We start from the raw sequence: 16,660 nt of genomic DNA, 5'->3' as shown, positions 1-16,660 counted from the left end.
TGTATCAGAAAGGGCTCTTGGGGAGACAAGGTTCCAGGACACACTGGTGAGGTCGTCTGCCCAGGGAAGTCAGGCTGGCCTCATGGTAGTATCTGCAACTGGAAAGAAGACAGACATAAAGCAGGACAATTTGTTTAATAATCAGGAACCTAGATTCTTCTTGCTGAAGGAAAGAAGTGAATGACCTAAAGGAATATTAGTACTATCCAACTGTAGTGTTGTTATGCCTTTCATGTAACTAAGGGAACACCCAGCAATGGCTTTATTAATAATGCAGCAAGGTCAGTTTTTAATGTTCAGTGTTCTGAAAGGCTCTAGGAAAACAAGCATCATGAGCTTTTCTCCTGTCAATGAAAACAAAGTGGAAATTCACAAGCTGTTCCAAAATAATGTTTAACACTTGAATTTATTCTGAGTATTGTCAACAGATAGCTCATTAAATAGGTATTCTATGTTCTCAGAAAAATATGACTTGGGTTATTAAGACTCAAATCATTCATCAAGAAGCCAGATTCTACCTTGAATGAAACCTTTCACTTTTCTCTTACCTTCAGTTTATATACTACATCAAAATGGAGAATGAACATGGAGAAAATCTTCCAAAAGAAGAAAGATAAAATCTGACAGAGTGGCAAGGGAATATCATTGCAGAATACTAGTCTTTCTTTCTCCTTGAGTGTGGAGAGGGGGGAAAGTGGGCCATTTGCTTCCATAGAAACCAGCCAAGGTATGTGGGAGAGGGGGGCAGGGCCCACTGGGGGAATTTAGAAATCTGAACGTTTTTCAAAGTTAAGTGTTCTGTTTAATAGGCAGTCTTTTAAATGACAAGGTGTGTGTGTGTACACGTGTGTGAATGTTGAAGTTTCAATCTGCTCTCCCTCCTATTTTGTCTTCAACCTTTAATGATTTTTTTTTTTTTTCCAATTCAGCCTCAAATAAAAAGGTTGACAAGACAAAATTCATTGAGCACTCACTGTGTAGCAGACACAGCTCCCTGTAGAGGAATGCACAGAACTGCACAACATCTAACACACATTGCACAGAGCCACTGGCTGGAAACCCTCTATTGTATTATGCTTTGTTAGATCTGTCTATCCCTACTTCTAACCTCCGAGATCTCTTAGAAAATAGACAGCCCAAAATGAGATGTCCTCCCTACTTCTCAGCTATGGCTCTATTTATTTTTTCATCTCTAGGGCTCTGCCACTATGAGCCAACTTTTTATTTTTACTTTTTTGAAAGGAAGGGGAAGAGAGACAGAGAGACCGCAATACCAAAGCTTTCCCAAGCACTGTAGTCTTCCCACCTCCACATTGTGTACCTGGAGTTAGAATATGGGTTGCGCGCATAGGAAAGCTGGAGCTCTCCCGGGACAGCTGTCTGGCTGACCCCATGTTTCTTTTTAAAATTTCTTTCTTTTTTTAATCTCTTCACTTTTTATTTCAATTATTACTATTTGATAGGACAGAGAGAAATTGAGGGGGGTGGGAGACAGAGAGAAGGAAAGAGACAGAGAGACACCTACAGATCTACTTTACTGCTTATGAAGCTTCCCCCCTGCAGGTAGGGCTTGGGGTTGTGAACCTCGGTCCTTATGCATAGTAATGTGTAAACTCAACCAGGTTTTCCACTGTCCATTTATTTTTAATTTTCTAAAGTGGAATGTCAAAAATGCTGTTATAAGTCATCCTTGATACAGGTGCTATGAACAGGCCTTCTGCCTATATTGCCACCATTCCATATCACAGGTAGTCACCCCTCCCTGCCCTCACCAGTTCTATCCTTCCTCAACTCCCAAAAAAGGCAAACAGCAATGGATCCACTCTTCAGAAAGCTGCCAAGTCACCTTGCTTCTGTCTTCTGGGAAGGAGGCTAGCAGAGAACAGATACCAGCTCATTGTGAGTGTGGCACTGTGGCTGGAGGGGTGGAGCAACCCACCTACACACACACACACACACACACACACACACACACACACACACACACATACACACACACACACATACACACACCAGGCTGGGCAGCCTCTTAGCAGGGACATGGTATCAGGGATTCAAAACTCAGAGGAGGAATTAGACCAGATGTCCTACAGCACTCCTTCTAAATATAATATACTTGAACAGCAGACTATCTTTTTTTTAAGCCATTTTTTTAAAAACATGTGGTTAATAGTGGTTTACGAGCTTGTAAGATTACAGGGTATAGATTTCCACACGGCCTCCACTACCAAAGTTCTGTGTCCCCATCCTCCCAACTGTAACCACCATGGTTCTCACAAAGTTTGGTTACTTCTGGTTTTTTGTTTTGTTGTGGCAAGTTCACGTGTTTCCGTTCTCTAGATTTCACATGTGATTGAAACCAGAAGTAGTTGAAGAGACTGTCTTTATAGTGGTCCTAGACTCACAGTGGAATTGAGAGGAAGGTATGTCACTTTCTTTACTTCACCTGCTCCCACGCAAGCATTACTTTCTCCCACGAGAGTGGTACTTTTGCTGCCCTGTGTCACTCGGCTTGCATAGTTCACACCAGCATTCACCCTTAGAAGTGTGCGTTCTGTAGGTCTGAACAAATGTATAGTGACATGTGTTTAACAGAGAAGGTGGCTCAGAGAGGTGGTTCCATCCCTGGCACCGAATAGAAAAAAAAATGTAAGAGAAGTGGACATTGCTATATAGGATAAATCTTAGCATTCCTGAGCAAACCAGCTATTTTCTACTGGTGAAGGAAGTGGCTAAGTAGGTAAGCATGTTCTTGGCATGTGTGATGCTCCAAGTTTGATCTCACACATTTCTATCCAATAAATAAATAAGCAAATAAATAGAAGCAGAAACTTCCTGGGTAGACCAGTTCCATACCTCTGGGAGTAATTTTAGTAGATCAGCCTAGAGCCCATTGCTCCATCCCTTCTAACAATATTAAGTACAGGTTATTCCATATATTAAATAGTTTTTAGTTTAAAGTAGCTAAAGAGGGTTAGTAAAATAGCTCACTTAGTGTGCTGATTTGCCGTGTCTGCTATCCAGGTTCAAGCCTGGCTCCCACTGAACTGCAGGTAGTTTCAGCGCTGTGGCCTCTTTCACTCTTTTAAAAAAATTTTGTACTATCTTTATTTATTAGATAGAGACAGCCAGAAATAGATAGGGAAAGGGGAAATAGGGAGGGAGAGACAGTGAGACACCTGCAACACTACTTCACACCCGCAAAGCTTTCCCTCTACAGGTAGGGGCCAGGATTTGAACCTGGGTCCTTCTTCTCCTAGCGTTTGCCCTTCTTCCGTAGCCAGTCAACAGCATCAGGTTGAGCCTGATGTCAAGTTTCGAGACCTCCTTTGAATCTGGAGAGGTGGCAGTCGTTGACTATGTGGGTCATAGTCTGTAGCCGCAGGGGCAGTTCGGGTCGTCTCTGGCTCCCCAGCGATGGAACATAGCGGCGCACCGGCCATGGCCTGTTCGATAGCGATTGAGGAGGGCCCAATCATAACGTGCTAGGTCAAAGCCGGGTTGACGCTTGCAGGGGTCTGTGATGAGGTGTTTGTTCTTTACCTCAGCTGACTGCCAACTCTGTTTCCAAGAGACTGGAACAGAGAAGTTCAGTGTAGGTGTAGGGGACCAGATTGGATGACGAGACGTCAAGCGTTGGACAGGGTGGGCGAAGATATCCGCGTATATTGGCAGGTCCGGTCGAGCGTAGACGTGGGAAATGAACTTAGATGATGCCGCATCCCGACGAATATCTGGCGGGGCGATGTTGCTAAGAACTGGCAGCCATGGAACCGGGGTGGAACGGATGGTTCCAGAAATTATCCTCATGGAGGAATATAATTTGGAATCGACCAAGTGGACATGGGGGCTGCGGAACCATACCGGGGCACAGTATTCTGCAGTGGAATAGCATAATGCCAGAGATGATGATCGTAGTGTGGAAGCGCTCGCGCCCCATGAGGAGCTGACATCCTCGAGGAAACACTCACGAAAGACATGTCTCTGATATCTGATTACTGTAAAAAATGGCGACTAATCCCTAGCACTGCAAAAACGGTATCATCTGTTTTCCATCTACACCATGCCTCGGCCTCGCGTGAGCTTAATGTGCAGCTTGACGATATGAGAATCCGGCATGAAGCCCAGCCAGTCTATCTTGGCGTTACTCTCGATCGCACTCTGTCATTTCACGAACATCTCATAAAAACTGCAGCAAAGGTGGGCGCGAGGAATAACATCATTGCAAGACTGGCCAGCTCCTCATGGGGCGCGAGCGCTTCCACACTACGATCATCATCTCTGGCATTATGCTATTCCACTGCAGAATACTGTGCCCCAGTATGGTTCCGTAGCCCCCATGTCCACTTGGTCGATTCCAAATTATATTCCTCCATGAGGATAATTTCTGGAACCTGGGTCCTTGAGCGTTGTAACATATGCTCTCAGCCAGGTGTATCACCACCCAGCCCCGCTTCTTTCATTCTTTATCTGCCCTTTTGTCTCTATCAATGTAAAATAAAATAAAATAAAATAGCTAAAGAAGTGTCTGTTTGCTGGTTCTAAATAGGCAGGACTGATAAAAACTTAAACAAAAAGGTGTGGTTTTTTTTTTGTGTGTGTGTAGGAGAAGCTGGTTTTGTTTCCATGGACCATGATCTGCAATGAAAAAAGTGGAACTACACAGCTTTGGGGACTTAGTTTGTCCATGTGTGTGTCCTTTCTGAGGAATGATCACATCTTCCCTCTGTCCACCCATTGGGAAGTGTCCTCTTGCTCTTTAAATTCATTTTTTCAGGCTGAGGTCTTTGCTTTCAGGCACTCATCCATTCACAGTCCACAACTATCTACTGAGTACCTGCTGTTTATGGCAAGTGCAACTTCTACCTCAGTCCACCCTCTGGATCTCCATAGTTCCTACTTCATACTCAGATATATGTGTGTGCGTGTGTGCGCACACACACGCACACACACACATGCCTGTACATAACCACATAAACTTTCTTCCTTGACATCTGGGTTTCAAGTCCTACCATGTTGTGCCAGAGTTTGTGGATTTCTCCTACCAGCATGTTCACATGCTGAATTAAAATCACTTATTCATTTCTGTCTCCCATGCTAGTTGGAGCTACAGTGATGGCCCAGGGTGTGTCACTCTGGCTTGTCAGTGTAGAGCCTGGTATACCTAGGACGCAGTCAATAAATACCTACTGACTTCATATGCTAGTGTCTTAAGGGCTTCTAGAAACTCAGGTGGTCTCTGGAGGGTCTCAGATCAAAGATCAGCTCTGGAGATTAAAGAAAGTGATTGAAACTCCAGGTGCTGAGGCAAAATAGGAACTTGGCAAAAATCTTTCTTCCTTCTCAATGTTTGACACATTTTTAGGCCTCCAAGTTCACATCTTTTAACTTAAGGCAGGGTGGGGGGAGAAGGGAGAGCACAGTTCAATTTACTTTGAGGCATTTCATCCTTGAATCCCATCTTATTGTGCATGCTATGCTCTTTTTGTTATTTACCTTTAGAAGTCCATGTCCCTTATGGGATGTGTGACTTGGGGGAAATTTTTTAATGTCACTATTTTTATTTACTTATTTTATTTTATTGGATAGAGACAGAGAAAAATTAAAAGGGGAAGAGGAAGAGAGAGAGAGAGAGAAAGAGACACTTGAAGCAGAGAGGTAGAGAGTGAAAGAGACCACAGCACCAAAGCTTCCTCCAGTGCAGTGGGTAGGGGCTGGGCTTGAAACTGGGTAGTACACTTGGCAAAGCATAAAACTATCCAGGTGAGCTATCTTGCTGGCCCTCCTTCCCCTTTCCTTTTCTTCATAGTATGGTAACAGGGTAACTGTCATCACTGGAGGCAGTGTGTGGAGGAGCTATTAGAGACTCACAATGGGAATAGCTCCCTTTTCTTGTCTCCATCTTTCTCGTTTCTTTCTTTTCCTTTAAAGCATGGCCAGATCTTCAAGGCTTAAAATAAGAATACCAGATTCAGCTTCTGTCTTTCAGACAGAAAAAGCATAGGCTTGGTACAGATTTATGGAAATAAAAATAAAAAACAAATCTCAGACACTAAATGATTCAAAGCAAAAATTTTATTGACAATTGTGTGTGTGTGTGTGTGTGTGTGTGTGTGTGTGACTGTGTGTACCTGTGTGCATGTACATTTAAACAGAATACAATTAAACAAAAACTTTAGACTACACATTTATTTCACCATGTAAGCACATAAGCTTTTCTTTTGAGTGTAGGGAAGAGACTTGAAAAGTACAGTTACCTGTAATTATAGTCTTGCTCAGTTTGATTTTATAGAACAGTAAAATTCAAGTTTGATTGAAACCATGCAGAAAGACATGGCACATAGTGGAAATGCTCTTTTGACATCTGACGCAAATGACTGAATTTATTTCATTCTAATAAACTCCCTAGAAGTCATCAGCTTATTACTTTTTATTGCAAAGGCTGTATATCTTGCTCATTATGTTGGTTATCCTAGAAAACTTGCCACCAAGGCATTTTGCTATTATCTTTCTGTTTTTCTTCATGAATTCCTGCACACATCTAATCTATAATTAGCAGAGGGTTTATCTCAGCGTCTGAATGGGGTCAGAATCATAAAGTCCTGTCAAATACGTGATCAATTAAGTGGAAGGAGAGTCAAACTAGAAGCCTGATGTGTAGATAAGGGTATTGGTTTATTTTAGTTTTATATTTCAACTTTTAATGTACGGGGGTCACAAAGTCACAGTGTTTGTTGCCTAAGCCCCCCCCCCCCCTAAAAGCCTCTGGTACAGTGTAGGGGCTACAGTGTTAGAAGATTGGAGAGGGGGTTGGGGGTGGGGACTGGTGCCGGAAAGTGACTTGCCCGAGTGTTCAGTGAGGCTTTGCAGTCAGTTCCAGTTGGAATGCTGCTTGGACAGGGAGTTTAGCCTACTATCAACGACGCCTTTCCCGGAAGCAAATGTCAGGGGCAGGAGGCTGGGATTTTATGAGTGCAATCTCACGTCTTCTTCGTATTAAGTTACGTCAGTAACTCAAGCTATTCCTTATGACCAGAGAGACCGAGAGTCCAGCGTCTGCCTCTCAATTTAGGCGGAATCTAGAGACAGCTGGGGTAACTGTTTTCTTTCAATTTCACAGCTCTTGGAGGAGGTGTGACTATGTAAGGCGCTAGAAAGCTTGTTCTATAATTTGCCTCCGAGTGTGCTATGCTTGCTCCCGACCCTGTGTGAGCTTGTTAAGAGTGAGTGATCTACCAGGCAGTCCATTAGAGCCCGAGAACGTGGGTCTAGAGGCTGACATTATTTTACCCCAAAATTTAACATCACTTTTCCTTGTAGTGGTTTATGGGAAGGCCTTTGTTTGATTGCCTGAGACCAAATCCATGATCCAGGATACCCTGCTGGATGCACCCAACTTAGTACAAACAAAGTAACGAGCACGAAGCCAAGGCAGCAAGACAGAAGCTCGGGACCTGGAGTGGTCTTGGCTTAGGTCCGTGAGGGTGGGGTGGGCCGTGGCCAAGAGGTCAGCGATTGCAAGCAGAGAGCGGGTGCACGAGGACCCGGGCGGCGATATATGTCTGGGAGCCGTTCTTTGGACACAGGCAGCCCCTATACCTGCCTGCCGCGTTCCCTGGAGCCTGCTGGGTCCCCAGCCCTGCACCCTGGCATCCACAGCATCTGCCCCGTGCCCGCGCAGCAGGATCCAAGCGAGGTGCACAGCGCTGGCCTCCCGGGTGCCCACCAGCGGCTGCGCCCGTGGGCTCCAGCCCACATACGGCCCCCACCCTCCAGCCTGTTGCCCCACTTTCCGCGAGTCTCACCCAGGCCCGCATTGGCTCTGGGCGCTTTGGGGGCGCGGCGCGCGCAGCCTGGCGCCGGGGGCGGGGCCTCGCTCAGGGAGCCCCTGGATTGGCCGCAATAGGCCAGGGGCGGGACGAGCCCGGGAGAAAACAGCGCGCTCGCAAGCTGGGTGCCCAGCCCGGAGCTCGACCTTTCAGCTGGTGCGGCTCAGCTCTGCGGTGTTTTTTTTTTTTTTTTTTTTTTTTTAAACCGCGGAGCCTCCGGCTCAGAGCAGGCCTCCGTACACACCCAGGTCCAACCCCGACTGGAGCGACGATGCGCCTCATTCAGAACATGTGCACCATTGCCGAGTACCCTGCCTCGGGCAGCGCCGCGGGAGCAGAGTGCTGTCTGGGAGCGGCGGGTCGCCGTCTGGTCAAAATCGCGGTGGTGGGGGCCAGCGGTGTGGGCAAGACCGGTGAGTCCTGGCGCTGCGGAGACAAGCTGCTCATCTCCGGGTGGCGGTGGGCTCCCCCGCCCGGAGTGGCGGCTGAACGAGGCGTGGGGAAGAAAGACGTGCAGCTGTAGCAGGGCCACCCCCCACCCCCAACCACCACCATTGACCCACTGTACCCGGGAAAGACCTTAGCCGGCATTGCCTCCACCCCCACCTTCAAACAGATGACAAAAACTGGGGTCCAGGGTGATCTGGGATTAGAACTTTGGGATTCTTGAGCCTCCAGTAGAACCTGGCACCCCCTTCCTGGAGGTCTGCTGGAAGTCTTATGGCTCAGTGGAAGAGAGTGGGCTCATGGCCCCCTACAGCTCTGGACGGAGCCCTAACTCACAGGCCTTCCATACCTTCTGCCCCTTCTCCCCATTGTGTCTGGAAGAAGGGTCAAAGAGGAGTAGGGTAGGAATTTACTCGCTGACCAGACTGATTTTGTCTGGAAGTGCTGTTTTCCAGGTTGGGGTGCGGTGAGGGACACTAATGTAACCTCTTTCACCAGCTTTTTAACCCACTGTTTCTCTCTTGTCCTGACAGCTCTGGTGGTCCGCTTCCTCACCAAACGGTTCATTGGCGATTATGAAAGAAATGCAGGTGAGGAAAAGGCTGTCATCTTGCTCCAGTTCTGCTATCCCTGGGTCCCCTACATCTCTGGGGCAGGTTCTTGTACTCTGCCACTCCCAACTTGGCTTGGGCCCCTCCCATGACACCCCCCATAATTGCCATCTGGCTTCACGCCATTCCAGGCCCATTCATCATTTGATCAAGTGCCTGAAAGTATTCTCCTTGGTATGTTTTAACTATAGGGACCCCAGTTGGAAGCACCCTTTGTACTCTAGAGCCTCTCCCTTCAAAACATTCCCGCAAAAGGCATTAAAAAAAAAAAAGTGGCCAGCTCCTCCCCCGCCTCACTGTTGGCTGCCTTTCAGGGATGACCTTTTAAAGCAAAGGGCAAAACAGAGCAGTTGTAAACCTAAAGTTCTCAACAAAGAAAAATAACTAGGTGGTTGAATTTTAGGAGGAAAGCCCATGAATAAAGAGAGGACACATTTCAGTCTCTCTGATTAAGAGTAGACACAGGACAGGTTTAAGGGCTTCCTACCTATGCTCTGTTAGCAAATTGCTTAATTCCTTAGACCATATGAGGCACCTATAGGGGATTATTTAAATGCATTAAATAAACCATCCCATCCTGGCAACTGCCTGCTTTGATGTAGAGTTGGCTTTCATGTCCCATTTTTATTAGTGCAAATAATCTTGGCTGTACATTTACTGACAGTATTTGCCTACTGAGTCATCTCTAATGGGTAATGTATAAATTTATGACAGAGACTGGTCTTGTCCTAAAATGAAATAGAAATCTCACACATGCTAAGAAAATTTGCTTTATGGAAATACTGTAAATATGGAAGCGCCTTTAAAATCAGACACACCAATTTACCTTTGTTTGATAAATCCAGAAACATGGGGTTAAGTTTAGAGTAGTTTAAAAATCTGAATAAGCCCATAAACTAGGTTGTTCTACAGCTTATTTTCTAAGTTAAAAATAAACAACAGCATTCTAACAGTCCTAACAAAAAGAAGAGCATAATCTTTTTATGTGTGTTCTTGCAGGTAATCTCTATACCAGACAAGTTCAAATTGAAGGTGAAACACTGGCTATTCAGGTCCAAGATACTCCAGGTATTCAGGTGAGCTCTGAGATTTGTGACTTTGTGAGAGCAGAGTCTGTTTGCCCTTGGAATTGTTCAGTTCTTCTCAGATTATCTCACGAAGGAGAGAAAGCCCAGGGTTTTTATATGCTATTTGATACCTCAATTATATCTATTGGTTAGTCTGAGCTTAGCTTAATTTGGGCAATTTGGCAGAAATCTCTTAGGATTGTTCTATCTGGAGGAAAGAACAAACCAGACATACTGGATTTTGATATGGCTAAAAGGGGGCAGTTTGTACATTTGCATTTTTGGCTTTCAAAAATCAGACATCTAGGTATAGTCTCCAAATTCTTGGAATCGCTTTAACATTGTGGAAAGTTACTCTATAGACAAAAGAGCCAATGCTAGTGTGTGTGGGTTTCCCCCCATTCTTGAACTGGGCAGTTATCCAGGTTTAAATGCTTCCAGCTCCTATCTTTACTTCCCCAGACTTACTGTCTAGCCAGTTAATTTCCCATTTTGTGCAACTACAAAGTCACTCCGCATGGAGTTCTTTGCAGGTCAATTTTCCACTTGAGTGTGGTGAGCTGCACTGTTATTTATTCCAAGTCTGTGCAGCTGGATCAACATATTGTCAAGAAAGCTGGTGTGTGTGTGGATAGATCTTGTTTATGACTGGCAACCTGGCCTGCTTGTCAAGGCTTCTTTTGAATTTTCTCACTGCCCAGTCAGGGCCCTCTGGCTGCACCCTCCATTCACCTTGCCACCACCCCTTCTTTTCAGGTCCACGAGAATGGCTTGAGCTGCACGGAACAGCTGAACCGGTGTATCCGCTGGGCTGACGCTGTGGTCATCGTGTTCTCCATCACAGACTACAAGAGCTATGAACTCATCAGCCAGCTCCACCAACACGTGCAGCAGCTCCATCTGGGCACTCGGCTGCCAGTGGTGGTTGTGGCCAACAAAGCTGACCTGCTTCACGTCAAGCAGGTGGACCCCCAGCTTGGACTGCAGCTGGCCAGCATGCTGGGCTGCTCATTCTATGAAGTGTCCGTCAGCGAGAACTACAACGACGTCTACAATGCCTTCCACGTCCTCTGCAAGGAAGTGAGTCACAAGCAGCAGCCCAGCAGTACACCAGAGAAGCGCAGGACCTCACTCATCCCCAGGCCCAAGTCCCCCAACATGCAGGACCTGAAGAGGCGGTTCAAGCAAGCCCTGTCTGCCAAAGTGCGGACTGTCACTTCAGTTTGAAGCAGGGGCACTCCAGGGGGCTTGGTTTTCCCAGGGAGAGGGCCTAGGGTTCTTCCAGTGCAGGAACTCTGAATGCTGGCAGTGATTCTTGTTCCAGAAAGGGCTGGAGCACAGGGCCAGGAGGGCCTGCGGAACTGCTGCAGCCACAGAAGGGCTGATCTGAGCAGGGGGACAGAACTGAGGAGGCTTGAAGGAGTCCCCACTGTCACTCTGAATCTGTGAAATATACCTCACAGTTGTTTTTTTCTGGGATGCAGAGGGGGGAGTCTGTTGCTTTGGGTTTTGTTCTTTACTTCCATGTAAATTGTGGTCCGTTTGTAGTTTCACCAAATATACTGATGTGATGTGAGTGGGAATGAAAGATCAGATGAGACTCTCAAGGCTACCCTCCCTTTCTCCTTCCCCTCCCCCACACCCCAAGAGGAAGAATTGCTTTTTTCTGAGAAGTTTGATTCGCATCTCTGGAAGACTATTCCTTAAAGAATGTTTCTAACCTAAAGGGTATCCATATATATTTTTAAAGATCAAGGGAGAAGCTACCCTCCTCCACCACCCCATACACGAAGAGTGGAGTTTGTGGGCCCAGATGTGGGTACAGACATCTGGAAGCTCATAGGCTTCTGACTCAGCATGAGAATACTTAGTTGGGCATATGCTGAGTGGTTAAGAACTTAAATTCCTTAGCCCTAGACTTTAAGTATTTATGCTACTGTGTCTTAACAAAAAACAAAAACTTATAGCAGGTACAGGAAAAAGAAAAAAAAAGTATCCATTGATTTGGGTGTGATTTGTGTAAACGGCACATGGCAGTGACGTTGGGTTGCTCCCTAGGCCCGGCTGAGTCGTGGAGTTGTGGGTGGCTGAGATAGGAAAACACTATGTTCCAGCAAGTGACCGGATGAGGAGGGCCCTGCCCAAACCCCTACACAGATGCACTTTACAAAGCCACTCATGCTTTGGCATGAACTGTAATTAATTTATTTTATGTACAATAAATCTCATTTTGAAAGCACAGATGTCTGAGTTGGCCTGTATTGTAGGGTTCACCTTGTGTCCTGTAGACAAATGTATTACTCAGTATTTTATGGTTATTGGGCATGTTGAGTCAGGGATTACACCATCCTTCACCTCACAGTCAGTCAGCGAGGTGCCTTCTATTATGATTCCCCTTTTACAGAGGGGGAAATAGGGCTACAAACCACTCAAATGGGTTTCCATAGGCTGCAGCCAGTGGGTGCGATGACTTGTAATTCGCAGCTTTGACTTCAAGAGGAACATCTCTTCTGCTCATTTCCTTCCTGATCCTGCAGGCAAACGTGGGGTGGATGTCTGCCTCTGCATTATGCTGTTCAGAGATCTCTCTGTTAAGCTTTGAAAATATGACAGCTTCCACCCAAGATTACTGCTTCGGCACAAAAACACACATGCTTTATTTGGCAAGTCTCTTTGTGGGGCCATTGCTGCTTTCAAAAAGTGTGTTCTCCATTCGTGGTAGAGACTTGTAACCTTTGATCTGGGGCTGACAAGGACCCTTCTCAGGGAGCTTCAGCCACAAGTGTCTGCACTGAAGCTGCCAGGCCATTCTCCTGCCCCCACCTGGACCTTTCATGCAAGCTCAGTGAGTCACCATCTTTATGGGCAAATAATCACACCTATTTGTTTGAGCTCTGCTTTCACATATCTGATCTCATTTAATCCTCAGGAGAACCCTGGGAGGAGGGTGAGGGTGGGGGAGGGAATGCTACCACTTTGCAGAGGAGAAAAACAGGTGCTGAGGTTTGAGTGATGTTCTCAAATTCACACAAAGGACTCCTGTATACATTCACTGTCCTTTCGTCTTTATATTTCATGTGTGAGATAGTGTTGCATACAGAGGGCTGGGGGACCCGAGGGAGCACGCCACATGAATAGCTGCTGAGGGTCTAGTGGGATATCAAGGCAGACTTTGAAAGGTTTCCTCCCTATGGAGCCTAATTTTGACAGGGTTCCTGGGGTTGTCCAATCTTCCTTTTGTGGAGGGACAATTGTCTGTAGTTCAAGCCCAGCCTAACCTCTAAGAACGTATGTGTGCTGGGGGCAGGGTGGGAAAGGGCGCTAACTCAGGACTCTACAGAGCGTGCCATTTCGATGGGAGTGACCGGCTTTCCAGACTAGACTCAGCTCACATTGATTCTCTTCATTCACTGTAGTTGCATTAGTACTGTCCAGTGAATGAGGGGTTATCCTCTATGTGCTTAGCAATGGTCTCGATCCAGGTTCTGGAATTAAACAAGAGAAAGAGCTTTCCTGCAGGCTTTATCTTGTCAAGGTGCTGAGCAGACTGACTTAAATCCCTTTCCTCTCAGCTCCTCGACATACCAGCATTACAGGGCTGCCCCTCACTTTTTCATTCAACTGCTCATACTTCACCTTAGACATTTAGTCTGGAGCTCCACTCCATTCAGTGGGATAGTTTGTTCAAGGCCACAGGGAGAGAGTCCTACTGGAAACCACCCAAGTTTCAGTTCTGTCCACTGTCCCAGGCTGACTTATGTTTATTGTTCTTGAATATGCCATCAATTTCCCCCTCTGAATTCAGCTTCCTGTTTCATTTCTTTTGCTCATGCTTTTAACAACTGTATTCCTTACTAATTCACCCTCTCTTTTTATATTTTGGAACTCAAGTCCTGTGGCACTGAGGAACAGTCCTCATCTCCCTAAGCTGGGTTGGAGATACTCCACAGGAGCATAAATGGAGGGGTGGATGTGTGTGTGGTGTAGGTCAGGGTAGTGAAGAAAGGAAAAAGGTCCCCCTTCTCCCCCTCAGAGACAGAAACAAACAGGCAGAGAGAAAGAGAAAGAGACCACAGCTGAAGTTTCCTCTAAATCCTCCAGTGGGGGCCAGGGCTTGAACCTGGGTTGTGCACATGGCAAAGCAGCACACTATCCAAGTGACGTGCTTTGCCAGCCTTAGCATTTTTTCAACATATTTTATTTGTTTTATTTTAATAAGAAAGACAGAGACTAAGACCAGAGCACTGCTCAGCTCTGGTTTATTGTGGTGCAGATGATTGAACCTGGGACTTTGGAGCCTCAGATATGAAGTCCTCATTATGCTGTCTCTCCTGCCTGGCTCTAGCATTTTTAAGATTTATTACATATGAGAGTTTCACATGAAATGGAGAAAGGCTTATTGCCCAGGTTTGGGGGGGAGAGGGCAAGAAGTACTTGTCCTGCTCCCTGTAAAGATAAGTGGATGCAGAGACCTCTCTGCATTGCAAAGTGTGCACATCTGCAAAACACAGAGGATAATGAGTTGCACCAGCCCAGGAGGAGGGTGTCCTAAGGGGAACCCCCTCTAGTACAGTGCTAGCATATGGCACCGAGGAATATGGTTTCTACTAATGAAGATGCCAAAAGAAATTCCCTTACAGAATGATAGTGTCAACAGGGGAATAAAGTCAACTGGAAGAAAGTTCAGAGGCATTCCTGGGGTTCACAGGGAGATGAGCAAATAGAGGAGAAATAATAGGCTGTTTCCAAATATTTCCAGGGTAGTCAATCCCAGAGACAAGGAGCAGGATCTGGGGCCTAATTGGCTAACATGGGTTCCCCATCTCCCTCACTATAGTGAGGCCTCCTGGCCTCAGGTGACTTTGAAATTGGAGAATGATAGGACAAAGTTGCCTATTATTTCACTACCATACCAGGTGGTTGTGAGAATGAAAGTAGTTGATATGTGTAAAACATTTCGAACATGGCACGTGACAAATGGGCCAAGAGCATATAAGAAGGAGCACTGCGGGGAGCAAACATCTGGTGGTTGTCTTTGATAGAACTTTCCATATCATTTATGTAAGCCTCAAAGTAGCCATGTAGTTTTTGAAGTTGACATCCTAGACTTACCATTTCTACCTCCTCCAGTGCACCAACTCTAAAGGGATTTCCTTCTTCCCGGCCATCTCAAAGTAGTTTAAAAGATTGAGCTGAATGGTAATGCTTGATTTTCTGCTCTTGATCCCAGGTCTGAGTGTTTGCCATCTAAACTCTGGCTGGTCAGAGCCAAAACAAGCACATACAAATGCAAATCATCTGCCAAGGACTTCACAATTATAAACACAATTGACAGAGGTGTAAATACTCTGCAGCAATTGACTTCTTCCTTCTAAGTCTTCCTTCTGGAGTCCACTTCCCTGCAAACAGAGTAGGCACAACAAAGTGTTTGGAAGTGCTTCAGGAACTGCGTCAGCTAAGGGTTGTCCTCAGAGGGCCAGGGCCTGTGGAAGTGGCTCTGTGACTCTGTTTATACCAGGGCCCTCCATTACAATCTCATCCCAACAACAAAGAATTCCACAAGCTCCCCCAAGACCACTTTATTTATTTACCCTAGTTACCAGACATAGGATCTCAACAACAAACAGTCCAGTATTACAAATGTTAATTGAGTGTCTGGGACCAGAAAACACCAGAAACTCCCCCTCTATTTTAAAAAGAATGTTATAAGGTAAAAGCAGACTGTGAAGCATAGATAGTTGAGAAGTGAGGGTGGAGGGTGGCAACTGGGGTCTTGCCGTCATCAAGGATAAACCCCAATCGTGTTTTTCTTCCAAGTTAGAATAGGTAGGGCAATAAGAATTTTCTGGAAAGAGGGCTGCTTTGCCACCTGAGTGACCCAAATTCAAGCCCAGCCCCCACAGCTCTGAAGGAAGCTTAGTAACTATGTCCTCTTTCACTCTGCCTCCTTGCTTCCTATCAGAAGGAGACTAATTTTCTGGAAGTCTCTGAAGGAGTCCAGAAAACATCCCTTTTCCTGGATTATTTATTATAATAAAGTCCTGTAATTCCATCTGGAGCATTCTCTGAGGCCCTGGGTTAAGTTACCCACAAAGAGAGCAGCCCCATGAACCCCAAAGCCTAGTATGTCATAAGAGGAGGGGCAAGACCAGGAGTAACCCAACTGCTCAGCAGTGAGGGATTTGCCCATAAGCTAGTTCACTTGCTCCCAAAATGCCTTCTCCTTCTTGAAATGTAAGATGAATGTCAAAATCCCATTTTTCATCAGAATGGGGTTCACTAGAAACACACCCACAGCTTCAGGACTGGGAGGGTGGGAGAGACAGTCTCAAGCTAGGCCAGGGTGTTCTGAATGGTTTTGATTTGCAGCAGGGAGGAAACTAGAGAGCCAGACATCACCACAGACATGGATCCGGTTCTAAGCAGACCCGTGGGCTGCGGACCCCGCCCCACCGGACATCTTTACTACTGAGCTGGGACCGAAGGCCTGCGAGCGGCCAGCTGATGGCAACAGCAGATGTGACCCAGGCAGCTGGGCGGGCGGGCGGGGCCCGGAGGAGCCAGGAGCCCACAGAAGCAAAAGGGAGACTGGGGAAAATGCACATGGGCCAAGGCAGGAGGTGGATGATGTCTTTGCAAGACAAAGCCAAAGAAAGCCCCAAAGAGGGGCTCTGCTTGGAGGAGTGGGCCTGAGAGGCTGCAGGCT

The 16,660-nt window shown here is 46.3% G+C and overlaps 1 protein-coding gene across 1 annotated transcript; it reads left to right on the top strand.

The window, feature by feature from the left end:
* Window positions 1–7,949: 7,949 nt before the first annotated feature.
* On the top strand, window positions 7,950–12,193 carry RASL11B (RAS like family 11 member B). The gene is made up of 4 exons (XM_007539706.3): window positions 7,950–8,242; window positions 8,810–8,866; window positions 9,887–9,963; window positions 10,711–12,193. The coding sequence occupies exons 1-4, from the start codon at window positions 8,101–8,103 to the stop codon at window positions 11,179–11,181; spliced, it is 747 nt and encodes a 248-aa protein (XP_007539768.1). The 5' UTR covers window positions 7,950–8,100; the 3' UTR covers window positions 11,182–12,193.
* Window positions 12,194–16,660: the final 4,467 nt, after the last annotated feature.

Source organism: Erinaceus europaeus, chromosome 3 (genome assembly GCF_950295315.1).
Source record: "Erinaceus europaeus chromosome 3, mEriEur2.1, whole genome shotgun sequence".
Taxonomy (NCBI): Eukaryota; Metazoa; Chordata; class Mammalia; order Eulipotyphla; family Erinaceidae; genus Erinaceus; species Erinaceus europaeus.
The sequence above is the reverse complement of the archived record's forward strand: the minus strand, read 5'-3'. Positions and strand labels throughout refer to the sequence as shown.

Bases quoted from the DNA above. Each gene is read 5' to 3' on its own strand.
- RASL11B (XM_007539706.3), top strand. From the start codon at position 8,101: ATGCGCCTCATTCAGAACATGTGCACCATTGCCGAGTACCCTGCCTCG. The intron at 8,243-8,809 runs GTGAGTCCTGGC...TTGTCCTGACAG, and splicing joins CAGCGGTGTGGGCAAGACCG to CTCTGGTGGTCCGCTTCCTC. The intron at 8,867-9,886 runs GTGAGGAAAAGG...GTGTTCTTGCAG, and splicing joins CGATTATGAAAGAAATGCAG to GTAATCTCTATACCAGACAA.